The sequence below is a fragment of the Heloderma suspectum genome, chromosome 7 (assembly GCF_057233095.1).
Source record: "Heloderma suspectum isolate Gila_16-S chromosome 7, 16-S_ref, whole genome shotgun sequence".
In the NCBI taxonomy this organism is placed as follows: domain Eukaryota; kingdom Metazoa; phylum Chordata; class Lepidosauria; order Squamata; family Helodermatidae; genus Heloderma; species Heloderma suspectum.
The window spans coordinates 20,829,438-20,854,076 of record NC_139464.1 but is presented as its reverse complement, the minus strand read 5'-3'; the positions used below and the strand labels follow the sequence as shown (position 1 = coordinate 20,854,076).

Genomic DNA, 24,639 nt, shown 5'->3' with positions numbered 1-24,639 from the left:
GTTCATTGCCAGTAACCGTAAATAAGCACCAATCAGTTCTTTATTTTAAATAACTATATTATAATTGACCAATTTGGCCTCTGGACTAAGAGGCTGACCTATATGTGCCCACTTATCTCTGTTTTGTGTTAGCAGGCCCTCTGGTATACTCCAGGCTGAGAGCAATGACGCAGAGGAATAAGTGACTGGAACACAAGTGACAGTAGACTAATCCTGACACCAAACGGATATTGCCTATAGCTCATCTGAAGTATTAATTACACCAGGGGGTGATGGTGGCAAAGACATCTCTCCCTCAGCTACCATTCTGTCTACAAAGTGCCATTAAATTGCATCTATTCCCAGTAGTGAATGGGTTATTAATACCTCACATAGGCCACCCAGACATGGATCCATCTGCAACCCATTGTGGATATGTTTACAAGGTACTTTGGGGATGAAATCACTCACCTCCAGCTTGACCCAAGACAGCACAATTTTAGCAGACTCCAAGTTGGAGGGGGCCCAACCATCCCTTGCCAATTCTGTTTGAATTAGTTTAAAATCATCCTCTTCATAAGATATTGATGGGTTGACTGGAGGCAACTACAATTATGTTGGATTTTTGTCTCATTGTGGATTACTAGGAATAGTAGGAAAAGGCAGGGTGTGTGTGTGTGTGTGTGTGTGAGAGAGAGAGAGAGAGAGAGAGAGAGAGAATCACCAATGTTTCCTTGAAAAGTACAGGCTGTATCAAGAGAAATGAGAGTGTGAAGGACAGAGGCCAGGAACCCATATGACTCCATTGTCAACTAGTCTCCAACTGTGCAGTTAATCCTCCATTTCCCTTATTTAGCAGGAGGAAACATTGGGCTTGACCATGTATAGGTGGAAGCTACAGCCAACCACCTCTTGAAACCTTTTCCATGACTACTGCCTGGTCTCTAGTTGTCTGAATCCCTTCTTGTCTGAATACAGACAAGCAAGGAAGTGAAAGCAGGTAAAAAAGAAAAGTTGCAAAACTCGCTATAACCTTTCTTGTCGTCCTCAGCTTTTCCTCTTTCCCCACATGAATGCATCCTACTCTAGATGTCTCCTAACCTCACAGCTTTCCAAAGAGAAACTCATGTCATAGTGGGGCATGGACACGAATGGATAAGACAGTGTAGCTGGCCACCCTTGCTGCACAGCTGTAGCTCAGAGGCAGAGCATATACTCTTGGGATCAACATCTGGTGGTTCTGGTAAGAGGAGCCCAACAGCAGACAGGGGATCCACCCTGCATGGAGCACCGAGGATCTACTGACAATCAAAAGTAGCCAACATTGGACAAGGGGGACTAATGATACCACTCAGGTATGGCAGCCTTCCTGTAGGAGCACCAATCTGACAAAAAGGGTTGCATTGGCCAGGTAGAGAAGGAAATCATATAAGTAGATTCTGTTTAGATGGCCCGATTGAAGCACAAGAAGGGGTGGTGACGAAGCACAAGGGGTGATGATAGTGGTCCTCTTCCCTGCGTACTGGTGGTGGTGGGTTTACTGGAAAACTAGCCATTGGCTCCCCCCAAAAAGAAAAGAAAAGGTAGGGGAAGGGTTGAGAAGCATTAGCTTGAGATATTGCCATCCAATCCTTAGATTTTATTTATTTTTAGACTGCCCCACCCCAACAACTTGGAATGGATAACAATAAATTAAGAAACAAAAATTAAAATAAAATACAATATCCAGTTAAATTTTGATCAAACACATCTACAAAGTAACAGATGCTAAAACTTCAGCACTCTACTGAAGGTGCTTCTTTTACATTCCCTCCCAAAATGGCAGCCCAAAAGCAAAATGCCTGACAATGCTTCTGAAAGATCATGCAGCTTTTGGCAAGTCTCCAGCATGAAGGATGGGGTTTCGTTTCCATAGTTGTGGGACAGCCACTAGGATGCCTCTCTGAAAGGCCCAGCTGTCTCAAGTTACATGGAAGGTAAGCTCAAGAGGGTGCTCTTGGCCAAGGTTACAGACTGGGATAACCATAGAGGAAGGGAGACAGTCTCTTAGGTATGCTGGACCCACACCAGATAAAGTTTAGGAAAGACACTGATTTTTTTTAGAATAACGTTTCTGTACAGGAGCAGAAATCACTATGCTACATTAAAATAACTTCAGAAATATATATATACCTATAAAATTTTTACATGACACCCAAAGGCACTGAGTTGCATTGGGGCTCAGCTCCTCATTCCCAGTTATAATGGAAACAAGCAAATACATACCCCCCTCCACCCGGAGTGTTCAGAGCACAGTAGCCCCCAAGATAATTAAACACCTGCTCCATAAAGTTGAAAGCTCCTGTCAATAAATTCAAAAAAACAAAACAAAACATCACTAAATTCTGTAGCAAAACAGGAAGTACTTTTCAATGAACTGTGTGAAATAAAATACCTAATATCGTTCCCTTAAAAAGGAAAAGAAAAAGAATGCAGCTCGCTGAAGATCTGCTGAAAGACCCTGAACCTTAGCAACTTTCTCACTGACTGTTGCTGGAATTACAATCCAGTCAAAAGTTAAGTACTTATAAATCCCATCTATTTCAATGGGAGAGTTAAGCATGCACTTAAATATATCCTGTCCAAGTCAATGGAACTAAGTACTTAACTTTAGCTAGATCATGCCCATCATTTTTAATCAAAGAGTTCAAGTGTCAATAGCATCTGTGAAACTCTTAAATGGAGGATAACACATGGGATTGGCTCTTAAAATTCTCTTTTTTTCATTTTTTTCGTTTCGTTTTTACTAGAAAGATACAGCTCTTTCAAAATAGCTGGTAGATACAGAAAGCATAAATATACAATAAGGTTTAGACACCGATTGTACTAAATGCAACAATACAAATAAGCAAACGGGAACACAAATGGTAACACAATAAAACTGTATTACATTTGTGCTTCAAATATTACAATACATTATATACATTAGTCCAAAATAAGCATCTCATGCCAAATGACACAAAAAGAAAAAAAAACCCCAACCAAAACAGCAAGCCCAAAAAACAAAAAACCCTTCAGCAGTATGTACATTATCTTTTAATAAACATTCAACTTTGAACTGGTGCAATTTCCACTACATACATTTGCAGCCTGCCTTTTATTCCACATGACCATCCTGTCTCCCTATATCTATGCTATTCAGTAGGTTCTGCCATCATTTCTTATATACACGTTGAACAAAGAAAAGAAAAGAAAAAAGGAAAAAAAAGGTAAGAATGTAGTGCTTCAGTATTCTTAGCGGCGAGGCATCCAATCAGCGAACTTGGGGCGCATAACCTTCTTTCATTAAACCCTCCTCATAGTCCGTCTGGCACAGAATCATGTTGTTCTTTAGGAAAAATTTGTCTCCCACGCAAAATCTGGAAATAGAAGGTGGGGCGGGGGAAAAATAAAATGAAAAAACAGAGAATTCGATTTGCATTTGCATCCTCCCAAATAACCCAAAATCAGGTGATTTGTCTTTAAGGGCGCGATCCTATGCATGTTTAGACAGAGAAAAAGCCTACAACTCCCAGCATGCCCCAGCCAGCACCAATGGGGAAGGATCATGGGAGGTGTAGGCTAAAAAATTGCCTACTCCTGATCTAAAGTGCCCCTTGTGCATGTTGTTGTTGTAACCCTTATATAAGGGCAGCCAGTGTGATCAGGAAAGGCCGGCAGGGGCTGATTTGGTCCAGCATGGCCAAGGCTGTCTTGGCAGCACAGGTGCCAACGTACAGCCTTCCTCACAACTTTGAAACTGATGAGATGGGAATTGCTGTGGGCCTGCCTGGACGATCATTGCACACCTCACCAGCTTCAAAGTTGTTACACTCATGCGAACTTGTCACACTCACCAGTGGGTAGTGCTCCATTCCCCATGGCAAGTGTGGTGAGCAGATTAATTGAAGAGTGGTTATTATCCCTGTAGCACACGCCAGGGTGTGTGTGTGTGTTTAAGTGCTGAGGTTGGGTGAGGGTAGCTTGCGCAAGGCCATGAAGTGAATCCATGGCACATGACAGAGGGGGTATTTAAATTGAGGACCATCTTAATTCATAGTTCTTGTTGTTCAGTCGTTCAGTCATGTCCGACTCTTCGTGACCCCATGGACCATAGCATGCCAGGCCTTCCTGTCCTGCGCTCTCTCCCGGAGCGTGCTCAAGTCCATATTCATTGCATCAGTGATGCTATCTAGCCATCTCATCCTCTGCCGTCCCTTTCTCCTTTTGCCTTCAGCCTTTCCCAGCGTCAGGGTCTTTAATTCATAGCTCAGAGTCTTACTAATATGTTCCACCAGCTCTTTGGGATGGTCAGGCAGGACAGAACTCAAAATCCTGGGATGAATATATGGGTGCATGGTCACTATAAGACCCGAGTTGCAGAAATGAGAAGGGCTATAAGACAAGGTCAATCAAGCATTATGCCCTTTCTAAGCACGCTAGTTCTGCTCCCTTTCTTACATCACCATGCCCAACTCCACCGCCCTTCAAGTATAGGGAAGGCAAATTCTGTAATGGGGAGACTTCTCTACTAGTGGAGGCTCTACTCACACAGCTTAGAACCCTGATCTTCCAGAGTTCTAAATCATGTGGGGTACCTTGACAAGTAGAGAAGGCTCCCCACTGTGGAAGGTCACCTTCCAAACACATGGAAGCCAGCTCTGGGGGCAAAACGGAGTGAGTGGGGGCCAACAGGCTCATCTGCACTCTCTCCCTCATGCAAATGGCAATCTGTGGGGGAGGGGAAATGCCCAAATAGGAGCTAAACATCCATATTGTACAGTGTCCACTAATAATAAGGCCCATCTTTTCATTGGGTCATGTGAGTTTCCAGCAAAATGGAAGGAGTATATACATGGCACTTGTGATGTATACATATTAACCTACAAAAATAAATGCATGTGGCAAATATGGATCGCATCAAGTTTGACCCACTGTTCTCTCTCTCTCTTTCTCTCTTTGTGATGTTACAGTACAATATTAGGCATCAACAGCATGACAAAAGCTTCACTGGACTGCTTCACCACACTCAATTAGTCCACATCCCCACAAATCCACATTTGGGGTCTGAGAGGGGTCATGTGAATTAGCCAAACTAATTTCACACTAAGTGTGGTATGAGTATATATTGGATTGCTTCCACAATGGGCCCGTTCCTTTTAAGAGAGAGAAACCGTCCTCTTTAAACTGAAGCTTAAAGAAAGGGGGGACCCCCCCACACACATACACGCACACCAAGGGGTCTTTTGGCATACATACGAGTTTCGCTAATGAATGATTTTGCATCGGGGTCATATTCTGTTTGTGGTGAATGCGCCATCTATAAAAACATCTTGGGAGGAGCTATGTGCGGCATTCCAATTAAACGAACGAGAGTAACCCAAATGAACTTAGCACCGATGCGGATAGATGAAAACTAGTTCCCCGCAGCTAATTACCCACTTTAGTCTAGAAAGTATTAATTCGGTAATGGATTACAATGTTCTTTTTTGTCGTATAATTTTCCAAACAGCGACATCTTGGACACAATTAGGAGCAGAAATAAATGTGTACATTGTTTACGGTAGATTTAACAACAGAGTAGCTATGGGAATAGGCTGTATATGTACTTAATTGTAACAATTTAACCTTCAAATAGCAGTGTCTGGTGTAGTTGACCCAGTAAAAGTACATATAATTACACACGTTGACCTCCCCAACCTCTGATAGCAGCCCCCTCCCTTTTATCAGTCAGTCAGTCAGTTTCTAATGATGTTTGAAGCAGAAATCTGAGGGAATTGTCACAGAGTAAATTGTGTATTGAAAGGAGGCCTTTAATGTTTTGTGAAGTTGTGAGGTTTTAAATGGAGCAGCAGTTGGACTGATTTACATTTGTAAAGATTGGAATGCTAGACAAACGGCGAACCCATTTATTTTCCAACCGGGTGGCTTTGGAAATTTATCCTTATGCAGACTAAATAGAGTGAGGGAAAATAGTGTAATAAAAAAGTGGATTGAAAAGAATTAGCTTGGCTCCTGAAGGAAAATTGGGCTGTTTATTTGTGGACTCTCTCCCCCTCCGCTACACTCCCTGCTCCTTCCTTCCTTCCTTCCTTTCTCTCTCTCTCTCATTCTCCCCCCCCCCCATCTTTGGATTAATTCCCACTCACACTGTTTGATTGAAAATACAGATAACGGAAAGGTCCTGAAAATGTTTACGTTATTTATGGTCAAACCAGTTTCATAGAAAACACACTCCCCATTCTGGATCCCCCACACTCTCAACGTATTTCTAATATTTTATTATATTCCACCTACATCTTATTGAATGCAGCATATGAAATTAGAGGACTGCAGAAGCAAACCAGCTCTTTTTCAAACTCATTTTTTTAAGCACCTGAACAGTTTTGCTTCTGTTCAGCAAACAAAAAGTTAGTCAGCTTTTTGCCCCAAATTGCTCAATATTTGTACCATCTTCCCTCTCACAAATGTATATATTACTATTTATATTTAAAAAACACCCATAATCCATATAAAACACAACTGTGTGTGTGTTGTGGTTGTTGGAGGGGATGTGGGGGGGACAGAGAAGAGTGTGGATCCTTCTTGATCTCATTTCCTGCACTCTAGCTTTCCCCTCCCCACCAATCTCATCTCAGTGGTTAACAGTGTAATAGTAACATAGAGGTTAATACTGTAAAAGTGGGGAGGCCCATTCTTTCTTGGGTGTCAGTGGCAGGGTTGCTTTGCACATCCTTTCTCAGAGCTAGCTTCACGGCAGCCTTCCCCAGTGTGGTGCCCTCCAGATATATTGGACTGCAACTCTCACAATTCCCTTGGCAATGCTGGCTAGGAATTATGGGAATTGTAGTCCAACACATCTGGAGGGCACTGCGTTGCGGAAGGTCGCTCTGCTGCTGCATGAGAACCTGCAAGGTGCATCTTCCCTCAGTTCACAGGTACAGCAATGGCAGATAGTGCCGGTGGAGACTCTGTAGGCCAGGCTGGGGGACTTTTTCCTTCCCCTTTTCCTATGAAAGGCCATTGATAGACAGGAAATGTAAACCAGTTGGTGCAGCTGATGGTGTGTGGAAGAAGAGCCAAATGTGGGCAGGGTTTGCATTTTGGCACTACATAGCGCTCTCTGGCTCTCTCTGCCGCCCTGTGCAAAAGTAGGTTCTGCACTTGAGTGAAAGGCAACGCTTGCAAACATATTCCAAGATCATCTATTGCAAGGAGGGCAACCTCCCCCTGCCCTGCCCAGCTTTCATGGAGGCACCAGTGAGAGCACTGAAGGAGACATTCCAGATCACGTATCCTCGATTATTAGAGCACTCGTTTCCCAGCTTTCTACCTTCAGAGAGCCCTTGACCTATTGAATGGAAAATAGTCCTATCCAATGGTCTATCTAGCTCAGAGCTGACTCCGGCTGGCAGTGGTCTTCCAAGATCTCAGGCAGAGGTGTTTCCCAGGTCCAGCCATCCAGATATCTTGGTTTATAAGCAGTGCTCAAACCACAGTTTCCTGTTTCAAACATCAAGGGAAACTGTGGTTTAACAGGCAAGGAAATCAATGCCTCAGCCAGGTGAGGGATGTATGGAGGGGTGTGTGCAGGCACTACGCTTGTTCTTGGTCCAATAAAACATGATTTAAATTAGACTAGCATTCACCTTATACAGTCATTCCCCCCACCACCATGCAATTACCATCATGTGAGGGGGAGAGTGGGGGACAAGCCCATTGGTTCCGCCCCTTCCACATATCCCACTTACTGTTCCTGCAGCCTCCCCCCCGCCGCAGGTTGGGGGCTGAACAGTCACAAAAGAGAGCCTTTTCTATTGGATTAAGCTATCCATGTGATTTAGAAATCTGTTCTTCCAGGGCTCCAAATCATGCCGGGAGATTATCGATGTAGAAAAGGTCTAGCGATTTCAGCCCTCAACGCATCAGGGGCTGCAGGAATGGTGATGGGGGGAATATGTGGGGTGTGTGTGACAATGGGTTCATCTCCATTCTCCCCCTTGCACAAGAGTAATTATGGTGTGGGGTAGAATAATGACTCAACAGCTACTATTATGTCTGATTCAGTTAGCCAAATATTGTGTACACAATCACAGTGGCTCTCCAGAGTCTAAGACAAAGATATTTTCCATCAGCTGATGTCTGATCCCTTTAACTGGACGCATGAGACAGTGAACATGGGAACTTCTGTATGCAAAGCATACTGTATGTTCTACCACTGAGCTAATATGATCCCTCTGTATTCTGTGCTCAAAGTCCCGTTCTCTGGTGGGAATGGGTTTCCACAAAAGGGTTATTCCCAATAGTGTTCGTCCATCATGCAAGCACCCCTTGAAAGTCAGTGCTGGATCTTTAAAACGGCCAAGTGGGAAGCACTAAGACTACATAATTACTTCTGGAAGAAAGAGGATCTGCTCCTGTAAGATATTGCTTGTTCCAAGACAAGAGTGGAGAAAATAATGAATCTGATTTACATCTGAAAAAACTAATGCTGCACATGCAGCAACCCCCCCCCCCCGCCCCAAACCTTAAAAAAATGAATTTCTGGATCTTGTCCCTCAATCCGAGGCTCATAATGAAACTCTAGTTTTGTAGAATTCACAAATTTGTAGAACTTCACAAATCTGGAGATCATTTTTAAAAATTGGTGTGTGTGTGTTCTTTTGAGCTCAGCTGAAATATTTTCTGTTTGAGTTTTGGAATTGCGTTTAGGAATCAACTTGCAACAAAATCACTGTACAGTATTCTGTAGCATGTGATTACACTATCTAAAATCTAAGAACTGGAAGACTATATCTTCTCTTAAGATGTGAACCTATCGAAACAACCTGAATTACAAAATAGCTCTCCTCACTACTGTGAAGCAAATGGGACTCCATTTAACCTTAGCTTCCTATTTGAAACACCAAGAATCTTCATTACACTAACCTTGCACATCTCCTGCAAACTCAATCTGTGCCCAGCCTTTTTGGAGCTTGTCAGTTGCATTTCTCATCTTTGAAAACTTCTGCCATTACAGAATGAAATCTCCAGCTGCATTTTCACTTAGATTTTCCCTTTCTATATTAGCGGGATCAGCAGAGAGACTGGAAGAACTGCTGTTTGCTGCTGTCTGTCCCTCTGTCTTGTAAGTGAAACCTTAAAAACCAGGAATTCCAAGTTCTGAAAAATCCCAAATCTTTAACTGGTTCTCAGGTTTTTTACATTTGTGTTCCACCCTTCCTCCAAAGAGTTCAGGGTGGTATATATGGGAGTTATCCAGTTTTATCTTCATGAGAACATTGTGTGCTAGGTTACGGTGAGGAGTGAACCAACACTTGTACAGTAAACTAGATGTTTTACTGTACAAGTGGCTAGAACAGGGACAGAGGTTTATGGCTACTGAACAGAATGTCAATCATGCTTCTAGTTTTCCCCCTTCCTCTCTGTAATATCTAGTACCCAATAATGGACAATTACAGGAAGGAAGATTTGGGTTGAACATCAGGAAAAACATCTCACAGGCAGGGCAGTCAGACAGTGGAACCAACTGCTTAGGGAGGTGGTGGACTCTCAGATGCTGAAGTTATTTAAGCAGAGGCTGGACAGCCATCTGCAGGGATGCTTTAAAGTTTAAACTGGATTCCTGCACGGAGCAGGGAGTTGGCCTCAATGGCCAACTCTATGATCCTATGACCTCATGCTGCAGTGTCACAGTATATTGCATTTCCTTGCCCCCGCTCCACTGAATTGGCTGCCACTGGCCAGGAAATGCAGCACATTGAGACATCAAGGACGCAAAGCCAATTCTCCTAGATTTGGAGAGGCAGGAACTAGAAGCAGTGGCAGCCCTAAGTGAGACCTATCCCAAGATGTTGTGCTCTATCCCTGGTGTGTTCCACACAATCCTTCCCTGTCTCCTTTTTTAGATGCTTCTGGATTGAACACATCCTACAACACTTATGTATATTTGCCCTTTGTGCCCTGACCAACATACACATGAGGACCTTATGACAGTGCAACAGAACGCAATTAATGTTGCTAGCTTCTGGGCAAGATTTGTCTAATTTTTATATATTTTAACTTCTACATTTTATATTTTAAATGTTATGTGTTATAGTATGTTTTTTTTAATTGTGATGCTTCTGACACGAATAAATAAAATTCCCTGATCTGTCACTCCATCTGCAGCACCTTCTTCTACACTCCCTGCTGTACCCCCCCTTTGTTCCCCTCTCCTTTCCTCATATTTGCTCTCTTGCTTGATCTGCCACTTTCCTCCCCTTCTGTCTCCACTGGTGTCTCCTCCATGTCCCTGTGCTAGTTTTCCTTTTCTCTCCCCTCCCTCCGCTTGATCCCTTCCTGCTTCTACCCTCCTTCCTCTACCTCCTGCTACCATTTGGTTCCTTTTTTCTATCCTTGCACACATGGTCAAAGAACCAGCAGTCATTCACGCTGTGAGTGGGCAGCTTAACAGACAGCTCCTCCCCTCCCTCCTGTGCACACAATCAAGTTCCCCCACCCTTATTATGGGGTGGGGTTCCCCCTCCCCTTTTAGGTGTATACACACACACACACACACACACACACACACACCCTTCTGCAAGTCTTGGAGTTCATCAGACCACGCAGAGACTTCCCTCTTGCTTCTTGGTGGGCCTTTTTGCCTACAAAGCTGTCAGCCTGGCCCACCTGAGTCAGCCTGGCCCACCAGCATCAAAGGCAGTGACCTTTTGTTTTTATTGGGTTAGATCTAAATTTAGGCACATGCAACTGGACTGGTGGAAGCAGACTTCTCCACCCCCTTCCCCCATGTCAGCACCCCTTCAAAAGCTACACAGTGACTTGGGGAACCCTGCTGAATAGTGTGAGCTGTGGTGCAGGGGAAACCCCCCCAAATTGGGTGTGAGCAAAGCTACACTTGCAGAATGTGCCTCCGTCCAGTTTCCAGGGATAGCCCTGCAACACAGTCCACCCTATTCAATGGGGTCCAACTGTCTCTGCAGCATTTTAGAGTGGTCAGAGGGACTGATGGGGGGGGCAGGGCGGTTGTCCACTTCCACCAGCCCAGTTGCACGTGCCAAAATCTAGTTCCAACACATTGTTTGAGTTTGTAAGCCGCTATCGATTCCCCCCCGCCCACCCCCCAAAAGCAGGGTATAAATGATTTTTTAAAACTAATCTCGCCTCGGAGGAAACGTTTCAGTTAAAAATGTGAGTCTTCAGTTAAAAATGTTTCATGACTTAGGTCTGAAACATCCTTTGTTATCCTGTGGCTTCTGAGGGTGGCATACAATTGTTAACGGAAACTCTTCAGAAGTTATGTTAAGAACCAGTTTAGTCATCAATGGCTATATGCTACCTCCAGTATCAGAGGTCGCATGCTGCTGGGGAACATGGGTGGGAGGGTGCTGTTGCATTCATGTCCCATTTGTGGGCTTCCCATGGGCAGCTGGTTGGCCACTGTGTGAACAGAATGCTGGACAAGATGGACCCTTGGTCTGATCCAGCAGGGCTTTAAGAATATGTTCTTAAAATGCAGTTTTGCACTTAGAAACCATCTCTACTGGTGACATATATCATTCATGCTTGTAAATATTTATGTTACTGTATTTAAATCCCTATTTCGGTAGCAGAAAAGGCATGGCCTCTTAATTTCTGTTTTGTAAAGGGTTTTTGTTTTTGAAGGTAGAAAGGTAGACACACTCGCCAAGCCAAGCAGGCTTCTCTTCCTGCACAGAAAAAGAAACGCACCATCTTTTGTACTGACTGAGGGTAACAAAAATTACCTGCCTTTCTTGACTGATAAAGATTAGCTGACTTTTCACATTAAAGAAGTTTGTCTTGTATGGGAGGAAGTGACAAGACAATAACTAAGTGCTAATTGTGCATAACCAACGCCAAAGATATGCAGCCCCATTACGGCATGCAGTAAATGAAGCGAACAACGAGAACGTATTTGGCACTTTCAATAATGACACTAGAACAGGGTTTGGAGCAATGAGGATAGGGAAGGCTTTTGAGTTTTAATTCAAAAGCATGTGCAATTATTTTTTACTTGAATGGATTCTACTGGTAAGACTAACCTTATTTTGAATGCAGGCTCTTTAGTTCTGCACCAAAACAAGGCTGATGTATAGCAACTGTAAATGGCCCTGTAACTTCTAATTGCTTAGCATTATTACATAGTTTAAACAGTGGTTATTACTTGTCTGATATTTTAATTTTCTGCACAACGTGATGAAAAAGGTCAATTTGGCTTTGTTTTAGAATGTAATTGTAGAAAGCTATAATTATGGCAGCTGCACAATTCACATTGCATGAGGGATGCTTGACTGTAAAAAAAAAAAGTTAGCACAACGCTACCGAACAAAGCAGAAGAGCACGGGCCGCTTCTCCCATTATTTTACTGCCCCACTAGGATGGGCAGATCTATCTATTTCTGGTCTGTGTCACTTTTGCATGTTTTTACTGATAATTCTGTTCCATTTCCAAGTTAAGCGGTGATTTTTTTTTTTAAAAAATCATGCTCTGTGAGATTTTTGTTGGGATTGCACTTTGCACCTCCCCATCCGTGTGTCTGAGGTCCAGATGAGTATCTGCCAAGCCCACAGACATAGTTGCAAACTATGCATATAGTGTAACAGGCAGTTTGGCCCACAGGCAGACTGTCATGCCTGACAATTCACAAGTTACCTTTGAACATTTCTAGGGATGCTGGAGGAATCCATCCAGGAGGTGAAGTCACTGAGTTTTAGTCAGCTCTGCTCAGCTCCCTGGATTTAGCTCACTTTCCCACAAGCAATTTGTGCAAATTGTGGCTGCAATTTAAATAATTTGCATAAATTATCGCTGAAATTTGCCTAATTTGTGCAAATTGCTTTTTACATCCCCCCCCCCCCCCAAAGCCAGCCAAAAAATGTTCCCAGATTTTGGGAACAAACACCCAGCTTGGCTTGAGTCAGGGGTGTCACAAGAATCTGTCAGGTGTATTAACGGCCAGATTTCCCGGCAGCGGACATCTCTAAACATTTTTAGGCAGCTTCCCAACACATGTCTTAAAATCCTATACATCTCCCCTCAAAAGCAAGCCCAATTGTCTTCAATGGGACTTACTCCCAGGTAAGTGAGAACAGGGTTACAGCCTTATGAACACATCAGGAGAAGTGGAGAGGAGCCCTATGAGACATATGAATATCAGCTTCATAAGGATTAGAACCACCTTGCTGCTGAATATTCAGCCATTTCTGACTAAGGTCAGTGTAGGCTACCAGCCAACAGTGGCGTGGTGGAGGCAGGGCTGGCAGGGACACAGTGCCGACACTTTTTCATTGGCAGGGACGCTGACATCTTCTGCCACACCCCTCAAATTTCCCTGTTCCCTCTGAACCTAGCTACGATCCTCTCAGTCAGTAGCCTGGGGAGAAATGGATTCTCTTAGCAACAATATATTGTTGTGAACTCTCCCTGATGTAATGCAAAGTATTTTGGGGTGGCTTGGTCTTGTACAGGCAATTAAGACCTATGAGCTTTACAAAAGACCTGCTCCTGGCGGAGATGAAAGGCAGTATAACTGGTTTGTTGATACCAATCAACACAGCTGCCTGCATTTTTAGACTCTCCTTGGGTGCATGGCTCTGGGGGCTATCATGATGAGTGTCTGCACTTCAATGTTTACCACGACACCACTGCCAGCTATGTATTGTGGCCAGTCAGGTGCTTGGAAACCTCCTTGTTTTTGCAACTCCAGGCAGGCAGTAAGAACAGTAGATCTGCAGAGGCCCTGGTGGTTTAACCATATATGGCTGGCAGACTATATTCAGCTTGCTGGGTCTCATGTTCTGCAGTAAATAGACTGCACTAGTCTATTTATTGTATTGTTGAGAAGAAATCCCACTCCGCTGGTGAAGTGAGTGGAAGCTTAAGTTTACTTTATGGCCACATGAATTATGGGATTTGGCTTACAAGTCTCTGGTGGCTCCAATTGTCAGATGCCCAAGATTCCCACAGAATGGCACCAGTGGGACCAACGGAGCTTTCACAATTCTAAGAACCTGCCCCATTCCAGAAACAAGCTTATCTGCTCAGTTTGGTTTATTTTTAGAACTGCAAAAGCCCCGCTGTGCAAGCAGTGGGTTCCCACAAGCGCAGGGGCACAATAGGATACTACCTTATGTTTTAAAGAAGTGTTTCTAGCCCTTATGGTTGCTAAAGCATAATGAGTGAATAATTTTGTATCTGAGCTCCACTTGCATTGTCATCTGTACCTTCCATGCTGACATTCTGAAGAGCCAGGTACTAATCCCACACCAAGTTTCATGAAAAGTGATAATTTAATTTTAAAAACTTCAAAGAACCCTAGAGTTTAATTTCCCATTGCAGGCAACACCATCATCACGATTCAAGACACTGCTGTACCTTAGCTTTTCATATATATATAATTAGGTCCTGCCTTTTCCATTCATGCCTTTTAACTTAGGAAGTTGGCCACATCTCAAGCATTCCTATATAGAAATTACTTTGAAGCAGGAAGCACTCTGTAACCCATGTGGGCATGTAGGAAAACATTAAAATACGTGCCTGTGTGATCAGTACACATGACTATTTAGGCTGTAGTCCTATACACACTGGGAGTAAGTCCTACTGGACTCAACAGGGCTTACGTCTGACATGCATAGGATTGTGCTGTTACCCATGGGTTATATGCCATTTCCTAGACAAAAGTGATTCCTGCAAGGAAATAAAATAGCAGCACCCTGCAGGGAAATAAAATAGCAGAATGGAAGTCTAACCAATATCCAAGGATACCTCCCTGCTCCACCACCTCTCCCTTTCCTCTTTTTTGTAAATCTAGTCCACCTACATCCAGCATGTCTGGAAATACACCAAATTCATCACTGTCAAATGTCACACAATCCCTTTCTTCCTACTGCATCATGGAACAGATACATGAAGCCCCTTCCTGTCCCCTTTTCTGTATAAATGTCTCTGTAAAAACACTACCCAAACCTGACTCCCTTTCCCCATTTTCTACTATTAAATACATGGCAAAGCCAGTTAACCCCAGTTGCCTTTTTGTCCTGCTGCCCAGAATGATCTTCTTCACACCATAAGAATGGGGGTGATGTATTTTGTTGTACTGGGTGGTAAAATGCCTGTGTGTCCCTGTATCAGAAGAGTCTCCCTAGACAGTTTTGTATGATTAGATGAGCTGTCTTTTATTCTGCTTGTGTGTTTTTAAATCAGTTCACTAAGAACTCAAGGTTTGATTTTTTTTTTTCTCTACCCCTTTCCATGTAGGAATTTGGTTTGGCTTTCTCTTTACAGTTTTTCCTATCCAAAATGCCACACACACACCACACACACACACACACACACACACCTTATTAAACACACACACACACAACCCATGAAAATGTCCCTTTAAAAAAGATGGTTGAAGCAGTAAAGACCCATGACATTAAGCTTTGCAGCCCTGTACTGCTAACCCTAGATTCCAAAATACAGCCCAGATTTAGTTTTACAATGTTTCCAAAGATGCTGCTCCAGATAAAAATGAAGCAGCTCTCCAAAAGGAAGAGAGCCCCATAATGGTGGGGTCATAGGACAGCCACAGGGGGGTCCACTCAATGTGCCCTTGGTGATCATTGATGGTAGCAACATTAAGAGGGTGCCATCACTTAAATTTGAGACACTAGCTGCTTTCGGATGTAATGCTCAACTATTTTAGCATTACAAAACAGGAGCAGTCTCCCTCAAACCTCTGGCTCACCTACCCTCTCCTCCCACATGGAGATGAGAAGCTTCCGCTTCTTGTTTTCCCTTTAACCAGGATCAGACTGTGTGACTTGCAAACAATAGTTTACCGAGTTTGCTGCTGAACCAGGAACAAAAGTACTCAATTGCCAGGTGTTCAGGAGGAAGGGAGCAAGTGGACTTCAGGTTCCGTGGTTTAGCATTCTGGCTGAACAGGGTCAGTGTGATGGGAGGTAGGGAAAAGCAGTGGTTCCTTACATACATTGTGCCCAAGTCATTTAAGGCCATTATCACTCAAAGCCAGTTATGCCCCAAGGATGATAGCAAGATATATCCAGTCCCATTCAACTCTAGGTCAGTGCCAAGTTGGCTTCAGCTGATGGAAGGGGACCAAGAAACCCTCTTACCTCTGATTACAAAGTTGACATGCAAAGCAGTCCAGGTGATAAACATTGTCCTTGGCTCTCATTACCATCTCAAAAGCAGGGATGAGTTTGCTGCAGGCAGCACAGTTTCCTGTAACGCCAAATAACCTACAAGGGGGAAAAACACACACAAAGAAGGAGGGAAGAGAAGGTTGGCCAAGGGGCAAAAAACGGTACAGTACACAACAATCATACCTGCATTTTTCTCCCCTTCCAGAGGCTTAAAGCTATATTTGATTTCTCAAAGACACTAAATGCCCCTGGGGCATCCTGAAATATAAATGCACTCGGGAGGGGGGGCAGTGAGAAAGAGGAGAGAACCCCTTTCTCATCTATACTTGCAGATCAGCGTTGGACCATCATAAAGCTTTCTGCAAGTATCAGAAAGATTCGGTACTGTTGGAAATAATTTAGTATGCACCTTTTCCCCCTCAGCTAGAAATATACATAACTAGTCTAGTACTTAACTCTGTGGAGTAGCATTCCCCAATCTGTGGCCCTCCAGATGTATTGACCATAGTGGCTGAGAATGATGGGAGTTGCAGTCCAACACATATGGACAGCACAAGGTTGAGGAAGACTGCTCAGGACCTTACTTGATGGGGTGGTGGTGGAGGAGGGATTCTCATTCTTGGAAAGAAAAGGAAAAACAAAACAAAAACAGAACTACATTAGCAAAACATTAGTCAATGGCATGGATTCAGGGGTGGGATTGTTTGAAAGTGCAGTTTGAAAATGGCTCCTTGGATTTGACTGTAAATATGGGAGTCTGCTGTAAAACCTTGCCCTCTAAGCTATTTATTTATAACACACATGCTTTCGCATAAGAGGAAATAATACTTTGGTGCTGGTAGGGAGGGAAGGCTTCTATTCTAGTCATTTTTGACACCTAGTGCTAAAAGCTTTACCATTATTAAAGAACATTTTATGAAGAAGTCATTTAAAGCGTCAGAAAGCATTAGTGGTTCATGCACCTTACCACCCTACACCATGGTTATAGCTATGATTATGTTATTCAAGTAGCCTATTAAAGTAAATGAGGCAGTCAACTATATATATAGCCACATTAGGAGTGCAGGGATGTTATATTGTAGGAACAATTTCAAATCTCTTCTAAAATGTTTTAACTTTGGTGTTAAAATTTTTCTCTCTTTAAAACAGATGCGCACATCCCCATCCCTCCCCACATACAACATGAACCACACATTGTTCGAGATTGTGTTTTCTTTTCTTAAGCTGGTACGTTACAAATAATAAAATAACCCTATACACATCTAGATAGAATTTTAATTCTAATATGGGAGGATTATAAACTTTGTTTTTTGGCTGCACACATCACTACTCTTTGAAACCAACTTTAATGTAAAGCTACTTTATGCATGCAAATGGATTTTTTTTTAAAGCAATGCTCTTCTCTGTGTATAGCAGTTAAAGCCATTTTCAAGTATGATAGAAAATAGATGAAAATGCCACATCTGCCGCTTTCCTTTTTGCTCTTCAACATCAGGCTGACAGCAGATAAATATAATGGCTCTCGAGGGATACACCAAATTAAAAGCAGTTCTAAGCTAATGAATTCAAAGGTGCTACAGTAGAAAACTTGGTTTGGCAACAAACACAAATGAAGGCAAGCCTTTCCATTTTGTAGAACTGAACCAGCTATGCCAGTCAACTCACTGAGCTCCGATACTGTCTCAATATGCATATTTTGCATAATACATGTGGCATGTTTATTTTTAAAGTTCTGAACTATCTTCTACTGATTGTCTGATGTGCTGATTATTTTGTGTGTTTTCGTAAAGTTCAGAGATAAAAACAAAACAAAAAAACCTACAAGGCTTAATCATCAGCATCCCAATGTTCATCAACTCCTGGTAGATTTATTATTCAAGCTCGTGTCAACTTCATTTTGCTAATTGTTAAGAGTGATGATTAAAATTATATGTACACACACACACACGACTGTCTCTCTGTCCGTATTCCCTTTCCCAAAGTTCCCATCTCAGCAATTCTCAGACATGGTCTTGGTGAGCTTACCAGGTAAGAACAAAATGGCTCCAGAAAGAGTACCTAAGGGCCTGATCCTATAACAGGACACACTGAGGCTATTAGGTTCATAAAAGAACCTAACAAAAGACACAACCTGAGCCAGGCACAGGGGCTTCCAACTCAACCTTATCATAAAATACATATTTGGTTCTTCTGTGCCTTTCTGGTGGCCATATGTCCTACTTTACTGAGGGTAGTCCTCTATTTGAAGGCACTCTGTATTTGAAGGGTTGTCCAGTTCAAGTCTTGTTCAAAGATAAAGAACCATAAGAAGGGAGAGCAGCAGGGGTCTTGAAATTGCGCATCAACAGACTGAGCAGGCACACAGGTCACCTGGTCACAGATTTCTCAGTGATGACACCTACCCTGTGTAGGATGCTACATAATGTAGACATAGGGTGTATCTGAGCACAGCTGTATTGTGTACCAGGGATGGGTGAGAATTTCATTTCAGTTTGGTTTTTGATAAGAATTTACCAAAAGTTCTCCATATTTGAGACAAAAAGAACTTCAGATTAAAACACAAAATGAATGTGAGAGAAACTGAAATGGACAGATTTGTCCATCCTGGCCCCGGCCTTTGAGTGTTTAGCACTTAAAAGTCTGGGTTTGAATCCTTGTGTATTCAACTATGTTAGTGCTGAATTGAAGCTGCCAACTCTTTTTTCTGACCGGCTCCTCATCTTCAACAGCTACCTGGCAGGCAGGCACATCAGGGTCCTCTCCATGCTGGGAATAAGCTGTACCTATTAAATCTGGCTGGTGCAGATGGGTGATAATTTTGTTTCAGTTCATTTTTGATAAGAATTTCCCAAAATTCATGAAGTTCTTCATTTTCGGTAGTGAAATAACTTGAGTTGTTAAAAAACCCGGATGCGGGAGAAAGCAAAACTGACCAGTTCACCCATCCCAATCATGTGCTAACCAGGGATAGGGAGAGACAAGGGTAGGGTGCCTCACATCACCTCAAAAGAGGAAAGGCATCACTAAAAAGGAGTTTAAAGGAGGGCGCATATTTGCATACATATAGATGCAAATTTAGAAACAATGACTCAGGGATGTACGAAAGTCACTTACCTTTTCGAAGGGTGACATTCGCGGTGGGGGGGAGGCGCTCCGACCCTCCCCCTGCAATTCTCTCTGGCCGGCTCCACTCCACAGCGATTCTGCGGAGCTGCCGACCAGGGCCGCCTGCAGCCGGACATCCGGTTGCCATTTGCATCCCTGTATTTTGCCATGATAGGCTACGTAAATATTCACGTAGCCTATCACGGCAAAAACAAAACAGTGAACGCAAATGGCAGCAGCTACGGCAGCTGCCATTTGCGTTCCTTTTTTTGTGTGGCTGTGATAGGTAGCCTATTACGTAGGTAGCCTATTACGTAGCCTATTATGGCAAAAGAGATAGGCGCAAATGGCGGCCACTACACCATTTGCGCCCCTCTCTTTTGCCGTAATAGGCTACGTAAATATTTACATAGGCTATCACGGCCAAAAAAAAAAAGGAACTCAAATGGTGGCTGCCGTAGCCACCGCCATTTGTGTTCCCTTTTTTTTTCCATGATAGACTACGTAAATACTTACGCAGCCTATCACGGCTTCCGCAGGGACGCAAATGACGTCCCTGCGTTAGCCGTGATAGGCAACGTAAGTATTTACGTAGCCTATCACGGCTATAATGAAGATGCGAATGGCGGCCGTGGACGCGGCCACCATTCGCAAAGCAGCGCGAACGGCAGCAGGTAGGTGTCCCATTTCGCACGCCTTTTGCGGGGCGAGGGGGCTTCGTTCCGCCACGGATTTCAGGGGGCCGAATGCACTGGCATTCGGCCTCACCAAGATCTGTGGCGGAATTCTCTGACATTCCTACAATTACTATAATTTAAATAGAAATACAATATATCCCACCATGGTGAGAAAGACCATGGATGTGCCTGCTCAAGTCTCTTGACGGACAACTTCAAGGCTGCTGTTCTCCCTTCTTTTGGTTCTTTATCTTTAAACCAGACTTGGACTGGACAGCCCTTCAAATAGGTGATGGCTTCAGACAGAGGACTGTCCAAGGTAAAGTAGGACAAATGGCCACCCTATTCTGAGTCTATACTAGTCATGGGCTAAAGTTCGCTAGTAGATTCCCAGATACATTTCATAACTGCATATCATATCCTTCAGCCATATGGTTGAAAACACCAAAATAGGAACAACCAACTTCCAGCATACCACAATTGACTTAATTTTTCCTGCAGCTCAAAGTATTCCAATGGAATGTTGCTAGTTCCAGGTTTGGTGGATGAAAATTCCAACTTCTCCATGGAAACCCCTCCAGGGCAGTCTAGATTTTGCCCTGACAAAAGCCAGTAATAGCTTTTCATCTAGCGTGCCAGCACTTGAGAATCAACTGTGTGTGCGTGCGCATGTGCATGTGCATGCGTGCTGATCTCTGTGGTGTTCTTGAGAGTGGAAGAATGGGGAAAGATGTACCTAGATACTTTTGTCTTGGACTCTATCCAAATCAAAATATTTCAAGTACTATGTTACAGGTGGAGGATAAAAGGTGAGTTCTGCCCAAGACTCTGTGCACCAAACCTGTTGTGTTTATTCTTTATTTCAGATACATATATATTGTTTCTTTACCTATGTTACAACCAACTTCTAATATCACCAAGAGCTGCTGTAATAGGTAAACCTTAAACTAAATAAAAACAATAAAATGCCAGCTAGGTGGAGTAGATTAGGGTGCAACTCTATGCATGTTGTGTTAGAAAAAAAGTCCTACAACTCCCATGCTGGCTGGGGAATGCTGGGAGCTGTAGGACTTTTTTCTGTCTAAACATGCATACGACTGCCCCCTTAGAGTGCTTTATGGTGCAGCGGCATCTAGGCCATAGTGTGACATTCACAAGGGCCCTCCACTTCCTTCCTTGTGGCTCCTGCCACCCCCCTCCCCCCTCCCAAGTGCCACCACCACCACCACCACCTAGTGACTAGGGTTTAGAGTGAGACTTACAGCAGAATTATATGCATGTCTACTCAGAAGTAAATCTCACTGAGTTTTCTAACTTTCTCAGGTAAGTGTGTATAGGATTGCAGCCTAAGTTAGCTATACTTAGATCCTCTTGAAATCAATGTGAAAAATCAGACATGACCAACTAAAGTCCTATTGATTTCAGTGGGAGCAAAGGACGACTAAAGCCCTACTCAGTTGTCCAAAAAGGGGTTAAAATCAACATGCAAGGGGAACACTCCAGCCCCGCCCCTCTCTCTCCTTGCATTTGCTCTCTCTGCTCATGGAGGGCGACTGTCTGAAGCAGAGAGCATCCTCTATCTGTGGGAGCATTCCATGCGATGGAGAATTCTGATGTTCCAGCATTCTCAACTGAGTGGGAGAGCTCCCACAGATAGAAGAGGCTCTCTGCATAAGCCTGGATCCAACCCTAGATGATGGATCAAACAGCTGACCAAAAGACCAGAGCACACAGCTTCATCAAACGCAAGACAGCCCAAATGTTAGCCTTTGAAAACCTCCAGGGGCAGAGTCCCATGTAAAGTATTCCATAAGGCCTATGCTGACTTCCTGACGTGTGAGAGAGAGGTTATGAATAAAGATGGCCATTTGCACTCCAATGTCACACATGGAGATCAGCCTGTATAATCAGCTTTTAGCGCACCACTGTGCTGCTCCAACAGCTACCCTGTGCAACAGCATGGCAAAAGCTAATCCAAGCTTGGATTATCTTGAACATATGCTGTCAGTACGCACACAATTCTTAGCCTGATGGAAGAACTTGTGGCCCTCCAGATGTATTGGCATACAACTCCCATGATACCTCCCCATTGGCTATGCTGACCAGGGCTGATGGGAGTTGTAGGCCTAAATATCTGGAGGACCACAAGTTGCCTGCCCCATGGAATATAGGAAGCTGCCTTATACTGGACCAGTTCACATGATCACCGTGGGTTAAAGAAGCCACACTGGCTTGATTAAGCCCCAGCACATGCTGGGCACCCTTTGTCTAATCACTGGTCCAGGCGAGCCTTGTTGTCTCATCCGAACCTGGCAGCATTAAAGGGGGAAACAACCCTCACATAACCCAACAACCACCCATGGATTATTTGAGGGTTGTTTCCACCTCCAACAAGCCATGGCTTGTTTAACCCATGGTGATTGTGTGAACCAGGTCACTGAGTCAGACCGTTGGTCCATCTAGCCCAATATTGTCATCACTGACTGGCAGCGGCTCTGCTGGGTTTCAGGCAGGAGTTTCACCAGCCCTTCCTGAAGATATCAGGGACTGAACCTGGGACCTTCTGAAAGAAAGCAGGTGCTCTACCCACTGAGCTACGGTCCCACCCCTGATCTACAGCTTTGCAGGGTGTACAAGAGGAGTAAGATAGATACATAGGATTGGTAGATTTGGCTGTTGTTGTTTTTAAATCCAGGTTATGAACATGTAAAGCTGCCTTATATCAAACTTGGGGGGTTAGGACTGAGAGTTGTATTATAAAAGCAAACTGATCCAACTTGGGGAAGAGCTGTAAGGGTGCAGGTGTGTGTATAAAGATTGTCAGCAATTACAAAACAGGGGCATCTATGTTGCATATGAACACAAAACTGGTTCAGATAAAGAAGGCTCATCTAGATGATTAATGTATTTTATTTATTAATTAAAAATATTTATAGGCCACCCTTCATCTTCGTGGGTGGTGTACAATAAACATGCATAACGCTAATCATAAGAATACAGCAATATAAAACAATAAAACTATCTTCATAAAACAATTTAGAAGTTAGAAGCAGCTAAAAACAAGCAAAGTAGACTAAAAAAATTACCAACTTTAAAATGCCTGGGTGAAAACATTGTAACATCATACTGCTATGGGGAGAGTATTCTGGAGTCAGGGCATTAATGAGAGGGAAAGCTAGCGCTCACTTGCTCACTCACTCCCTCCCATATATAACAAACTTCCATTAACAAGGATCCACAGAGAAGAGCCTCTTCTGAAGATCAGAAGACATGGCACATGGGCAGATGTATAGGAGAAGCACACCTTCAGGTATTTAGGTCCTAAAATTAGTATTTTGCTTCCAGTGGAGGACAGACAGATGGCCCTGGGTGATTCAGATGTAGGGCAGGAAGGTAATAGCCCTGCCAGGAGCAAATGGTGCTCAGAGGTATACTGTGTTTTAACTTGGAGGTTTCATTTAGCTGTTATGACTAACAGCCCTTGACAGGGCTAACCTCCATGAATTTGCACGATCCTTTTAAAAAAGACAGAAAAGAAAGCAGGTAAGCTAGGGGCCATACAGAAACCCACCTTTACCCACTGAGATAGGGAAGGAAGGATCTGATAAATCTAGATGAATATGAAAACAACAACACCTTGCCCAGCACTGTAGGACTCCCACAACTTGTGCATATAAAACCTGATAAAAACTTTAGCCATTTTAAGGCTGTGCAAGAGATACTGTGCAGTCATATTGTTATGCCTCTGCGCGCACACTTCAAAACTTAATATTTGCTAGTATCAATTCTGAATATAGCCGTTTGTTTATATAAAGAACACAGTTTCCCCCATTCTATTTTTTTAAGTTATTATTATTATTGTTGTTGTTATTATTATTACCACTTCACAATGCCATGTTGAAATTCTGGACCTAGTTCTTCTCTTCTTCCATCCCCAATTTCAATTGCTTTCTTTCCCTGAGCATTTATCAGCTACCTGATTAGAATTTGTTTCCACACAAACCATTGATCATCAGCCTATTACTAGGCAAATGACAGTTAATTACCCACTACATTAACCACTGGGACCCGAGACCTGCTTCTCCTGCCATCAGTCAACATGATAAATGTGGCAAGTTCAGTAATGCATGGCCAGCCCCGAGCTGCCTGCTATAGTGTGAACAACCCTCAATCTCACTTCCAGGCCCAGGAAAATCTATGGCAATCTGCATAATTACAAGCTCTAGGTTAATAACAGACAAATGATTTGTTGCATCTAAACAAAGTCCTTGGAACGGGCTTGGTCTCCTGTGGCTTTCTCGGGCCGGTTATGCTCTGCCGTTGGTGCACTTTCTAGTATAATGTGCATTTCTTTTTTTCCTCTTTTTTTAAAGAAAGAAATGCATCTCCTGATACTATACCTTTCCCAATTTGTTGCTCTCCAATTTATGGATTCTACATATGTGATTTTTAATCATTAAAGAACTCTTGGAGCAATATTATCTTAATTATTCTCTGCTGCAACCAGGGAATTAGGCTTCAGATAAAATTTTCTTCTTCCGCACACTTTCCCTGCCTCGCTGGAGGCTCCATCAGTTTTCATCTGCACCTGGACTCTGAAATCCTAATGATGAATTATTGCCCCTTTTCCTAAGAGGGCGAACCTTACAAGGGAACATTTTACTGAACTGTCAAGCTCACAGACTGAG

General features: G+C 43.3%; 1 protein-coding gene across 6 annotated transcripts in view; it reads right to left on the bottom strand.

Annotated features, from left to right (window-relative positions):
- Nucleotides 1–1,599: 1,599 nt before the first annotated feature.
- LMO3 (LIM domain only 3) overlaps nt 1,600–24,639 on the bottom strand; it is a 119,119-nt gene continuing 96,079 nt past the window's right edge. For 4 of the 6 annotated variants that reach the window (XM_084811707.1, XM_084811705.1, XM_084811703.1 and 1 more), the window contains exons 3-4: nt 16,140–16,265; nt 1,605–3,377 (exon numbers count right to left, since the gene is read on the bottom strand). In XM_084811707.1, the coding sequence (XP_084667833.1) occupies nt 3,272–3,377; nt 16,140–16,265 (232 nt within the window). In that variant the 3' untranslated portion in view covers nt 1,605–3,271. Of the gene's footprint in view, nt 3,378–16,139; nt 16,266–24,639 lie in introns of all 6 variants that reach the window. The other 2 variants (XM_084811708.1, XM_084811704.1) reach the window with 1 other exon arrangement.